General features: G+C 46.3%; 1 protein-coding gene across 3 annotated transcripts in view; it reads right to left on the minus strand.

The window, feature by feature from the left end:
* Nucleotides 1-1,385: 1,385 nt before the first annotated feature.
* The window catches only part of LOC143374323 (uncharacterized), a 339,083-nt gene continuing 326,710 nt past the window's right edge, over nucleotides 1,386-13,758 (minus strand). For all 3 annotated transcript variants that reach the window (XM_076822391.1, XM_076822383.1, XM_076822374.1), the window contains 3 exons: nucleotides 6,904-7,062; nucleotides 5,760-6,114; nucleotides 1,386-1,916 (listed from right to left, as the gene is read on the minus strand). In XM_076822391.1, the coding sequence (XP_076678506.1) occupies nucleotides 1,523-1,916; nucleotides 5,760-6,114; nucleotides 6,904-7,062 (908 nt within the window). In that variant the 3' untranslated portion in view covers nucleotides 1,386-1,522. The remainder of the gene's footprint in view (nucleotides 1,917-5,759; nucleotides 6,115-6,903; nucleotides 7,063-13,758) is intronic.

Consider the following 13,758-nt stretch of genomic DNA (forward strand, 5'->3'; position numbering starts at 1 on the left):
AGTGGCAATGGAAGGCCGCGTGGCGTTCGGCTGGAAATGCAAAAACAGAGCGGATGTAGCTCGGAGGGGAGGGGGCGCTGACTGGAAGTCCTTGAACGTCGAATTACGAAACACCTGTTCCCCGAAACGACTTCATTCCGATCGGTTTCGTGCACTCGCGTTCGCGCGCACTCATCGCGAGAAACCTCTTCCGAACACCACCGATCGATCGCAGTCGGACGAACCCGACCAGCGTTCTCGCGAGATCCATTGTTCGGGCGTTCCCGCTTGCACCGTTCCGTCGAAGTGATACGAACAATGCTCATTTGCGATAACACGAGAGCGATACGTCACGCGGGTTAATAGGCTCGGAGACTAAGTAATTCGCCCTGGACGGCTATTCCCTGAGAGGAGAACAATAACAAAGGCGTCCGTAGACTTTTTCCCAAGAGGGTGCAACTTTGGGGTGACGGTTTATACTAATTGAAAAATGAATAACCCGCTTGCTTTTTTTAACTAATTTTGCAGTGCCAATTTAATTAAAAATTTAAATTCGAAATTTAGAAATATCCATTTCTTTAGTATAAACTTAATAAAGACCAGTTTTTAAAAACAAGCGATTTTTCTCAGAAGTCAGGAGGGACAACCGCCCCTTTTGCACACCCCTCCGGACGCCCATGAACAATAACCACTGCTACAACGCGTGCACGCGGTGTCGGAGTTTATTCAAGCCGAATTGCAAGCCGCGCAAAAGCTTCGTTACGCAATGCCACTGATAAAATACGTAAGAACGGTCACGCGATCGGATCGATCCGAATGAAAGAAACAGGAGGAAATCGAAGAGGTCCGTTCCCGTGGTACGGGGGAACGGCTGCCCAGCAGCGAAGATACATCGGCGGCACTCTGCTCTCTGTAATTCTCACGCGAGGCTGTTCATTTAGTGTCATTAGGCTTCCTGAATTTAGGAGTCCGTACATTAAGCGGCACTATAAACCCGTCGAATCGAGTCCCGTTTTAGGGGACGCGGGCCCGTCGACAGGCACTTGTTTGCTCGTGAAACGAGGCATGAGGTGGCGGTCGTTGGGAACATTTATGGCACTACCGTTTCGCGTGAACAGCGCGAAGCGGGACGTAAACTCCTACGACCGAGTACACTTACTTTTCCCCCCTTTTCTTTCTTGTCGCGACGTGGTTAGTTACTTGCCAGCTCTCCGCGGTAATTCGCTCACCTTTCGGCGCTGCCGTCTCTCAATACCGGGCACTTAGAAGTAGAGGGCACCACTGGATGGAAGCTCGACTACAATCGCGTTTTCCAATTGTACAAAAATATTCCTGAGCCTTGATTGTCGTTGGTAGCTTCAGTCTTCGACGCTCCGTGGTCATCGTCTTCCTCACCCACACCCCCGACGATTCCCAGCTCCGCGTATCCTCAGGCAACTATCTTCTCGTCACGACAACCGTGACGAGGGACAGGAACACTGGACGGACCCGTTCGTTGAGAAAGTCTCCTTCGGCTTTCCATTTGAGTCCCATAAACTCTACCCTAAATGTAGTCCGAGGGCACCGAGCTCTCGTTTATCGCCGCGAGCCGGTACTGCGGCGTCTCCAGGCCCTGCGGGTTCAGGTGGAGGTTCGTGTTGCTCCCCGTGGACGCTCCGGCCGGCATCTGCTGGTTGGCCGAGTTCGAGCTGAGGTCGCTGTAGTAGGCGCTGCTCGGCGCACTGCTCAGCGTCGGCCCGTCCGGCTCGGCGTCGCTTCCGGTGTACGCCGTGTTCTGGTAGGATGGATGCTCCCCGTTCCTGCTGCCGATCCGCAGCTCCTGGTGATGGTGGTGGTGATTGTGGTGATGGCCGTGGTGGTGGTGGTGCTGCATCTGACCTGGCGGCACAGGCGTCGACGGCCCGTTCTCGTACATCTCGTAATCCGGTTCTTGTAACCTGAAAATATCGGACCACGACGTTAGCGAGCCGATCGATTGGCTCGTCCGACGAGTTCACGCGTCATTTGCGGCGTTGGTACGCGGCGAGATAAGGTCGGGGTAATTAAAGCTGCAGATTATTTGGAATTTAACGGTGGTCGGTGGTTGGTCCTGGGCACTAACGAGCAACCGCTTTCAAGACGAAAATTCTGATTTTAATGAGACCTCGGGTGAACGCAGAACGCGGAGTGTTGGAGCGAATAAAAAACCTAATAGGCGTGGGGTTTCGTGTTTGTATAATTAATTGTTCTTCTGTTTATTAGTTGCTAAGGTTTTTGTTACATTTTCTGTATAAATTCATTAAATATTCTGTTCCCCGACCTAACGGACGTTTTCCTTAATTCCTCGATTATTCACGTTGTCTATCTAATCGGATATCCCCCACATAGGTATTAATAGGTGCTGCCACCTAGCAGCTGGGGTCTGAGGCAGCCCCGTTCTATGGCAATAGAGATAGAGTTCCTTTCTAGATATATTTTTTAAGTCTAAGTACATAGATATATAAGAGAGTACTCTTTTTGCGGCTTTTCTAACTTATCGGATTATTATTTTCTTCAACCGTATAATTTTACCTCCACGTATATATAAGTAAATGCGTTTTTGTAATACTACTTCAAGTGAAGATATTATTTTATCCCATATCACGGAGGTTATTAGAGTAGGCAGGGAGTAATTCTCTTTTTTCAACACCTGCATGAAAATGGGTGTTTTTTTTTTTACGCCTGCTGAGCGGGAGCAAAATAATCAATTTCAGACGTATTCGCGTTTTCTACTTTTCTCCCAAAAGGAAAGACTTTACGCGCATGCGTATTCACAATTTTTTACTTTGCTCCCAAGGAAACTGGAGTTTGGTGTTACCCTGTGGCATGAAGATGTGTGTTTTTTGCGAATTGCTCAGCAGGATATCAAAAACACACCTTTCATGCAGGTGTTGAGAAAAGTATTGTGCGTGACAAGGGAGAGACGCGATTTCACCCCGCGTGAAACGCTGCCCGAACGCAGCGAGGGTAGCAAACTTCACGCTCCTCGAAATCGCTTTCTTCTCTCCCTTGTCACGCAATGTACTATTTTCTGCGCAACTTCACTGTGGAAAGGACATCAGTCCTTAAACTTATCGTCGCGTTTTCTCGTTATTTTACCCCTTCGTGGTCACACGCGGTGTATAGTAACCCAGGCAATTTTCGAGTTCAAGTGTCGCGCCTTTACGAATTCAAACTGAATATAGAGCTTAAGATTAAATTTTAAAAATTTGTCGAATTTTAACAAAAATAATCACCTTTTTCACAACTATTTTTTCAAACAAATTTCATCATATCAGAAGTTACATTTCTAGAAAAAAAAATGATTAGACTACAATTATCACTGACAAGTTAAAAGATTAAAAAATATGAAAGTTGTAACCCAAAAATGTAGCGAACACCATGTGACCAATTTGTGATTATAAGGTGTAAGTTTTGTAGTGCGATAGAGCATAAAAAACTGAATAATTCTTATATTTAAAGTGTTCTTTTATCTTTTAAAAAAGCGTCTTCTGTTGACGTGAAAATACGGGCGCGAGGGGAACAGGTGCAACAGGTTGCGTGTCCTATGAATAAATGTGTGATTAATCGGACGCGTTCTCGATAACGCTTCGGATGCTGACGTCCAACTAGTTTCTCCGAGTCGCGTGTAATAATCTGTCTCCTTCAAAGCAGTTGTGTTAAATCGAGACGCAGGAATGCACGGTCGCAGAGGAATTGACAAGATAATTATGCATGCTCTCGCAACGGTACATTTTAATAAGACTCGTTTCCCGTAGACCGCGTGTGAAACTGAGTTGGAATCGTTGGGAGTGGTTCAGGAAACGACTGTCCTCAAGAATTTTGGAAATAATACTTTCCATGCATACCCACAAATAATTATAGTATTGTTACGAACAGGGAGCAGTGGTGCGCCCAAAGGGGCTTTGTAAGAAGAAAAGAAAACTGGATTTTATTCTTTAAATAATTTTTAATAATCACCTAATGAATTTCATTGAATCCGCGTTAAAAATATTTTTATCCCTTCCACTCGGCTGCTTCAAAATTAAATCCTGAGTGCGTCACTGATAAGGAGTATCCATGGGTCAAAGCCTAAGTAGTTTTGTCACAAATGCTTTCAGAATAAGATCGTCTCTTACTGATCGTAGTCAAGATGATAAAATAGAACAGATGTGAAGAAGGGCGTCCGCTGACTTTTTTCCAGGGGAGGCTTTTTTGGGATGATGGTAAAGAAAAATATACCCCCTTGCTTTTTTTAACCCATTTTGTAATGCCAATTTAATTAAAAATTTAAAAATGTTCCCTTTTTTAGTATAAATTTAATAAAGAGCAGTTTTGAAAAATAAGCGACTTTCTCAAAAGCCAGGGCGGCAACCGCACCCTTTGCACCCCCGTCCGGACGCCGATGGATGCGAATTGGATTCAGAATTACTGGATATAGGTAAACAAAGTTGTAAATAAAGCGTTTGGTATAAAAATGGCACAATACGACACACCGAGACGCAACAGTACCTATGTATCTACAATTGCGAGAATCTGAACGTGTCGAGAGTATAAAATAAAAGTTGAAACACATAAATCATTGATTACAGAGGGTTGGGGCTCCGAACTAAAACCGTTCACGTTCTTGCCCCCACAGTAATGGCCCCGCGATACTACGATCAACGGTAATAGACCGTTGCTACATTATTGATATACAATCAACCACAGACGGTGCCGCTTTAATGCAGAAAAATGCATGCACGGGACTCGCGTGTACCGGTCGACCAATTGAAATTATTAAAGCGCAATGCTTCAGGGATTCATGAGGGCGGGCCGTCTTCGGCCGATACAAAGCGGCCACCGCGGGATCCACGTACATATACAGCCGCTCGGGGATCGTCTACTAGGCGCGAAAAAGCTTAAGGGGGTATTCTACCCAAAAATTCTATTTTTTTTTATTATTGATTTTCAAATATTTTAGGGTCTCGAAAATATGTCTCTAAAATATTAAGGTTAAATTCGAAAAACTCTCAGAGTTATAAGGGCTTAAGGCCGCAGCGTGGCCGGCAGTCGTTCCCTCAACCCTTGTATCTATAGAGGCTATGACTGCCAGCAGAGAAAAGAGAGCTGCCCAACATGATTTTTTTGAAGCTCAGGAAGGTTTCCTCTACGGTCCTGGTATACCAGATTAGGGATAAGTTACAGAAATTAGTTGTTATCTACCGCAACTTCAGTCGTATAGGTCGTACTGCATGAAAAACTTTAAACGCGTTTTTCTCGAAACAATTTTTTTTAGATCGGGCGCACATTTTTCTCAAAAACTACTGGACCGATTGGGCTAAAATTTGACACACACTCAAAGTGAATGTATACCTACAGCCGGAACTAGAATTGTTTTAGCTGAAGAAAAGTCGAAAAATTCAAATATAAATTTTTAAAAAGCTGCGATTTCGGTAACAATGTCCGGATTTGCTTACATCTAGTTCGGGCGATAACTACACTCATATAGATTAAAAAAATCTTTGGTACTTTCGTTTCAGATGACTAGGACGGCCGCAATTCGTGCGCCCGATGGGGCCGGTTTTTTGATGACACGACCTGCGCTTCGGCGTGTAACTTGTACAAATTTCAATATAATGCATTCCAAAAAATTGTGTTGATAGTTCAAACACTGCTAAGTATGTGTGCGAAACCCCTGCCCTGTAGGTGCGATAGGTTTTCCAGAATTAATTTCCAAATATCACCTTCAAAAACGAGTGTCTAGACTAGAATACCCCCTTAATTACTCCTGGCTAATTCACCTTTTGCTGTGCCGCGTGCGAAGCGTGTCCCTCTGCAGCGATCCGTCCTCGTTGCTTCCGCCGTAATGACGATGTAACCTCGCGGCGTCCAGCTCGTGGTACTCGTCGTCCTGGCCGCCGGAAGTGGTACCGTACGTCGAGCTTCCTCTCATTTGTAGCTGGAGATCGCTGGCGTAGCTGGCGGCCTGCGAGTCCAGTTCTGCGTAGAGCGCCTCGTCCGTTTGCATGTGGGTATAGTGGTTCTCCACGGGTAGATTCATCGCCCGTCTGTGTTGCGGAAGCGACAGGGGCGTCGTGACGACTCGCGGCGTGCCGCCGCCGCGTCGCGAGCCTAGCCACGACCACACGTTGTGCCCTTTCATCAGATTCCGTGAATCAATGGGGATCGAGTCGCTTTCGATTGCTTATATTGGGTACACAGGGTGATCCCTGAGATCTACGTGGCCTGGATAACATCATATTGATTCCACGAGAACCGAAGTAACCATTTCCAACTGTTTCATGGAAATTTCAGGACTCTAAATGATTTGACTTCTGTCGCGGATCACCTTGTATGACAATATTTTTAGTGGAAAGATGACTCTTTACGAAGGAAGTCAGGCAACTCGAGCCTTCAGAAGATTATGCAACTTTGCGTGCAAGTAGAGTAGTTCATTAATAACACAAAAATAATTTTTATTTGGGGGTGAAATCACTTCTTGAGATAGATGTAGAATTTTCTTTCTCGTGGAATATCTCGAGAATGGTGAGAGATATGAAGAAGAAGTTAAAACAATAGTTGCATCTTTTTTGTATCTACAAATCTAAGTAAAAATAATTATCGAATTAAGGATTGGTACTGAGCGTAACTTGAAAAATATGAACGTCTCGAGAATTCTTTTTACGCAGATTTGTAGATATAAAAAAACGATGCAACTTTTCTTTAAACTTCTTTTCGATATCTCTCACCGTTCCCGAGATGTATTATGAAAAAGAAAATTCTGCATATTTCTCAAGGGGTGCATTTCCCCCCTAAGAAAAAAATAGATTTGTGTTACGGATGAACTCCCCTACTTTCACACAAAGTTGCATAATTTTCTGAACATTCGGGTTGCCTAACTTTCCTTGTCCAGTTAACTAACGACTACGTTGCAGTGATACGTACCAGGGCTAGGCGCGACGTCGTGATAAGGCGGCAGCTTGTCCAACTCCAGAGGCGGTCGATCTGGTATAACCGCCACACCCCCGCCAGCTCCACCTCCGCCACCTGGGCCGCCGGCTTCCTGACCGTTCGCGTCCTCGACGCCGACGCTGCAGCAGCCCGCTGGAACAGAAACAAAGGGGCAGGTCCCGCGTGAGTCTCGCTCCCCTGGAAAATCCGTTGGCGGGATCCTACGCGAAAGTCGCGCTCGAGTTTCAGCGGAGAAGGGTCGGGGCGAAGCTCGTCAAGTGCCAGGTGAGCTTGGACAGAGAGAGTCCTGTTACGTTACACGGGGGCCGGGCGCTTTGCCCGCGGGCACAGGGTCACGCACACGCGTCACGAGCACGCGGGAGCACACACGAGGTCGAATTATGACATGAGCTTGCGTATGAAGGCCGAGGGGGAGAGGAAAAGGAGGCCCTCTGTATGGGCCTCATTGTGCGGCCGTCATCGTGCCGTCACGACCCTCGCAGAGACGCGGCAGCGTTTAGGGTGGTAGGCGCGGTCGGAGGAGCCTCGGGCAGACGGAGAAAGGCAGGAAGAAGAGGGGAGGGAAAAGAAAGGAATTCGGAATTCATAGATCAGAGGCGCCGCTCCGCGGTAAGTAGGCCCGAGAATGCCGTGGAGAAAAAACGAGATTATGGGAATCCCATGGTCGCGTCTCTCTTTCACGTCGGTGCGCCTCATAACCTACGCACGTACGAGCCACCTCATTGTGTCCTCCTGGTCTCTGCCCCGTCGCTTTTCGTGGCCGGCCGCTGCGGCTGTCACTTGCCCGGGAGATAGAGAGACTGGTTCTCGTTTATCGCCGGTGCTCTTACACCAGCGGCACCGGGCACGCACGACGCCGCGCAACGAGCCCGCGATCTTCTCTCCCTTCGTCCGTTCAGTGCGCCGGCTCGTCTAGACGCTATTTTCTTCCTCCTCTTCCGAGAAGGGGCTCGCGAGGATAATCGCTGATGCGCTCTAACGTCCCGGAATGAGAAGCGGGGTGACGTACCCGAGAGGAAATTTAATTCCGCCGCGCCGTTCCGTGGGTATTTATAACGAGACCGTGCGCGCCAATTTGCATAATTAGAATCTATGCAACGCGCGCGGTATTAACTGGTAACGGGAGGACTCTGGATGTCTCGCGAGCAGCGGACTGCTTCGACGCGCTGCTTGGGAGACTTAAGGGTGGCGCTGCGCCATTATCGGACCATCGAGGCTTTCAGCGCGGAGCCTGTCGAACAAGCGACGAGATTGAATGATTTCAATAACGTTATGTTCCTTGCACAGTTAAGTGGATTGCAAGGTTGCTCGGCGTAGTGTCTGGTAGCAATGGGCTCGTGGCACGGCGAATCAATTCCAATATTCGACGCGCGTGTGGGATCGAATAATACTCGGGACGAATAGTTCTTGATAATATTGGAGATCTCGAGGGGCAACTGCTGCCACAGTGTAATCACTGGTTCGTCTATTCGCGCAACACTGCGTGCAGTGGCGGGATAGCTAGGGTGTCAGCTTGCTGGTGGCAAGTGATCCCTGATGAAGTGGGCCCTCAAATATCAGGCAATGTATTAAAAATGTTGATGACCTTTTAGCAGCGTGAAAATATAGTAGAAGTAAGGTAAATGTACCAATTAGCGACCCTGTAAGGTCTACGCGCACGTTCTAACATATTTACATATTAAAAGTATTTATCGCAGGTAACTCGTTAATAGCCTGTCATATGGCTGGTTCTTTTCCGGTATGAAAATGGCCCCTTTTTCGTGATGAAATTGTTCGAATATATTTATTAATAATCTAGAGACGCGGTAGCGTCTCGACGCCAAGTACAGGAAAGAAAGGACAGGAAAGACACCCTGTATATGTCGACTGTCGCTACCGCTATCATTTACTCGTCGCCGGGGTATTCCAACTTAAACTGAAACTTATTTCATTAATATCTCATCACGCCTGCAATATTACCTAAATTTAAAGGCATTTTTCTAATGTAAACCGCATACAAGCTTCCGAATAAGACCAATTTCAATAAAATCGGTCCGCGCATAACAGAGATATCGTAATATCGTCTCATGGATCAGTCGGAAATTTTAAGATTTTTCTTCGTCTTCTCCAAGAAATTTTTTCGTCAACATAATACGTATACGCGTTACACGCACACCTTCAGCCAAAACGGAACTAACACACGTTTCGTTCGTCAATCGCTATCTTCACTATGCAATCTACTCCAAATTTTGACAGCTTACCGTCAAGTTATAACCAAGTTATAAACGTGTTTTTACAAATATATACATAAATGAATTTCTTTTTAATTTAAATTATAAAAACCAATTTAAACCAATTCCACCAATTCAATTGTCTTGAAGCTTTGCAGGCGTGCGTAGTTTGGATGACAATAAAATATATTTAAAAAAAAACCGAGAGGATGAAAAAATTATCCAGTCATCAATTAATACTATGATAATAATTTATAATATTGAAAATTATCTGAAGTCATTCTCTATGCAAATTATCTTTGTAAAAAGAAGTGAAATCTCCATAAAAAACTTCAGAAGAGTAAAAAAATTACGCCAAGTACATGAAATCAAATAAATCACAAAAATAGAAGATAATAATAATTATAAAATAAAAAAAGATGTGAAATCAAAATGAGCTGCACGTACATAAAGGTAATGATAAATACAAATAAATATTTTAATACAAATAAACATTTTATTCAAAATACTTGGCGCTGCGAAACAGAAAAAATGTTTACCTTACCAATACTATTACTGTATGCAACTAATTGTTACCAGTGGCGGTGTTAAGAAAAAGGGCCCAGGTGGCAAGCGTTCTGGGGCACTCTGTATACATAACAAGGTTGCAATTAAATTTACTCGCATGTAGTATGAAAATTATGGAAACCAAAAAATAAATAGGTATAGTTTTGGGATAAAATCATAATTTTTGTTGGAAGATGGGGCCCTAGAGAGTGGCTTTCTGGGCAGGGGCCCAGGCGGCAACTGCTCACCGGTCGTCCGTTAAAATCCGCCACTGACTGTTACACTAAAATTTATAGTCGTGAGTGGGCCCTCTTTGTCTCCTGGCAACCAATATTTTTAAACCCAGTGCGCCACTGACAACGCGTTACATACCGAGTCACTGAACTCAAGAAGTCCCCGCGAGGCAGGACAGTCCCCTCATACCCAAAGGAACCTCTCCATTGCTCTTCGAAAAGAAACTCCTGATACTCGCTGGATTGAGACCAATTACCGCTTCCCAGTCTACCAAAGATTTCAATTGCCGCGGCCACGTGTCCTCCGCGACTCCCAATCAGCCTTCCATTCATTAGGAGCCGCTCTCCGGACTAGGTGCTCCATCACGGATGAGCGGATAGTCGCGCGCGCGACTCGGTTTCGCGCGCGCGATCGCCTAGAACTCCGCGCGCAATCGATTACGTCCACGAGCGTGGTGTAATCGCGTTATTTATCGTCGGAGCCGGTCCACGGCATTCAGCCGACGCACGCACGCACCGCGGCCAGCAATTTAGCATTCCGCGGCTCGGCGTTAGGCCGCTCATTGCTATCGTAAATAAGGCGGTGCCGATTTATCGGCACGCTTCGCCGTAACGTCGTTCGACCGGTACTCGTTTATAATTCGACATTCGACTGTCGTTCGCAAGGATCCATCCAGCTTCTGGCGTCGATGAGCCACGGACGAAAAACGCGGAGCGGCTCGAGCCGATTCCGCCGCGATTACGCCATAGTTCCCACCTAGCGGGTGAGGTAATCGGATCCGTTCCTCTTCCAGGCTGTCGCTTCGCGTCGCCGTTACGTGGACGCGTTACACCGCGTGATTTACCAGATTAGATGGCTCGGAATATTAATTGGACGACGGATGCGTTGGCCTGGCGAACGGACGCGTGAAAAAACGTGGCGTGTCGTGACAGCGGGGGGCGAACCCTTTCCTCACCGAACGATCGATAGTATCGTGTGCCTGTGGACGGATTCTATTTCCTGGTCCCGCGTGATCGTAGGGTGCTCGGCTCTATGTTCTGGGATGCCGCGAACTTCGTCGACAATGGTTCGTTTTCGGGCGTCTTTATGTCAGGGAGATTCTCGGCGAAGCGAGAGGAGCGAGGATTCTCCGAGTTTTCGAGAATCTTGACGGCGAATGTGTTCCTACGCTGAGATAGATAGGTTTCAGTCGTGAGTTGAGATTTGTGAGAGTTGGGGTCGATACTATAGGGCTGTAACGAATGTTCGAATACCAGAAAATTCGAATACTCTGAATTATTCGAATTTCCGAATACTCCGAATTATTCGAACACTCCGAATTATTCGAATATCCGAATACTCCGAATTATTCGAACACTCCGAATTATTCGAATATCCGAATACTCCAAATTATTCGAATACTCCGAATTATTCGAATACTCCGAATTATTCGAATATCCGAATACTCCAAATTATTCGAATACTCTAAATTATTCGAATACTCCAAATTATTCGAATATCCGAATACTCCAAATTATCTGAATATCCGAATACTCCTAATTATTCAAACACTCCGAATTATTCGAAGAAACTTCGTATTCGAAATTATTCGAATATTTACAGCTCTATTCGATACAGGGGTAGGGCCCTTAACGTCTATAAAATATTATGAAGCTTGAAGTTGTGTGGTAGGTATTACTAGGTCGCACACAGTTGACGCGAAGCCTAATCCACTACCCTGCAGTACCAAACTGCAAGTCAATTTTGAATTGTAGGTACGTTTCTAAGATCCCATTCTCAACAGAATCTCATGAAAGATACATGCCCTTTACCATCTCGACAGACGATATAGGATGATCTCCTCTTTTGACTCTACCTTCACACAGTTGATACCCTCGAAATATTCCATAAAGTTTCATACAAACTCCAGAGTGCCCTAGGAATCACCTTTAAGCCTGTCTGAATGGCGTTCGTCGCGAACGCCACTCGATACCATCATTCAGAACATATATCCCAATAACACTCTCTTCGCGAACTAACGGCCAGCGAGCTCCTTTCATCGCGGCGAGATCCAACTACATAAAAAATGGTATAGAATACTTTGAGCTTTCAGCGAACAGCGCACGATCCTGTCGTTGACTTTTTCAGGACGGAGCGAAGGCAGTGGCAGCTGATTCGCCGTAGTAGCAGGAGGAACGCGCGATAAGCCGATTAACGCATTCGATTCACCTATTCTACCTGGCTCCTCGAATCGCCATTGTGTCCCGTCGATCGCGCGGGAACCTAACGTGTTAGGGCTCTCGTCCTTTTTGCGCAACAGCCTCTTTCAGCCGTCCATTAACGCCTCCCATGTCCGCTGGCATTCGCCGCGATTCTTACGCACGCGGTCGTACGCTTCGACCCAACTTTCATTAATTCGTTTCCTCTCTTCTCTTTCCTTCCCTGCGCTATGAAATTGCCCGTCCGCCAATGCGCAACATCACCCAGGCTTTTATTCAACCAACTTACCGCTCTGTGCACCTTTAGCTGAATTCCAAAGTATATAGCTGTACTCTGAAGGGTGACAAGTTTACGCGGGCATCGGATGCCTGTAAACTCGCGGAGTGCACAGTGAGCACTGGCTATTACAGTCTTTTTTAGGTAATTACAGTGGAAAGCGAGAAATAAGGAGTGGGTTGTTTGTAATGCTGCTGCTTCTTGTAATCGTGAAAGGGATATTTAGGGCTTCCTCTAACATGAATTCAGGATGAGATACTTGATACTACGTTGCTGTCCTTCGAAAGTGATTTCGAAGAATCTCCATGGATGCAACTGGTTTGTTTAGTACCCGGAGTTTCTTCTTCTTCAGACAACCTTTAAACACAATCTTCCTTCGACGATGTTCCGAAGTTCTCGCTCCCTTCTAATAAAACTTACGACTTTGACTTCCAACTTGCTAATTGCCTCTGCAGCTTCGTCAGTTGTTTCTATTAACCCTCGCATACGGGATGCAGGGTCCGTTCAGACCCATCTTAAATATCAAACGACATGCATGACTCACTACTGGCATTGCTTCTCGAAGAAACTGAGAATTTAGATCATAACACTGTCAAATTCTACTAGGAAACATATTCTGAGGTGTGTATGAAATAAATTGTGGGTCCAATTTTGTTTAATACACCCACCGATGAATCATCCTCAACCATTAAAACAGTATAAACTCCCGACAGCCGAGAAAACTAACCAACCATCATTCCACGCGTCAAATCCTCCAACACCCGCCCAATTAGTTCCTCCGCCGCGTGTTACCTTCGCCTATTCCCCGGGCCCGCATCTATCCAGCGACAATCGGCGCCCGGGATCAGAATCCGATCGAATAAATCTGCAGCACGTAGACGTACACGGCGCCAAGCACGACCGACGACGGTCTCATTGGCTAACTGTAATCACGACGTTTCGGTGTGAAAGCCACTTAAGAGGCAAATCGTGGATCGACGAAGATCGACGACGTAGTCCAGGGGAGGTTCGGTAAAACGAGTGTCGGATAATTAATTCGGGTGACCCTTGTATCCCGGGGCCGGTAGTAACCCTGTCCTCGCCCTCCCTGCCTCTCGTGGTCCCGTCCTCGTCGAACCTTCCGCAGCGCCTGCGCTGGCCTCCTGTCCCCGGTTCGTTGATCGTATCGTGCCGCGGGTGATTTTAAATCAGAAAGTTAATTAGACGCGTTTCACTGTCCTTTATGTCGCCCGTCCGTCGCGTCGCCCCGGTACCCTTTAACGTGCACGAGATCAGCACGAGAGCACCGGTAGCCGTGGCTTGGATATACCGCCGTGAGCGGCTTTCATTATGCGAACTAATTAAACTCCAATCGACGCTGACA

The sequence above is a fragment of the Andrena cerasifolii genome, chromosome 1, assembly GCF_050908995.1.
Source record: "Andrena cerasifolii isolate SP2316 chromosome 1, iyAndCera1_principal, whole genome shotgun sequence".
NCBI lineage: Eukaryota > Metazoa > Arthropoda > Insecta > Hymenoptera > Andrenidae > Andrena > Andrena cerasifolii.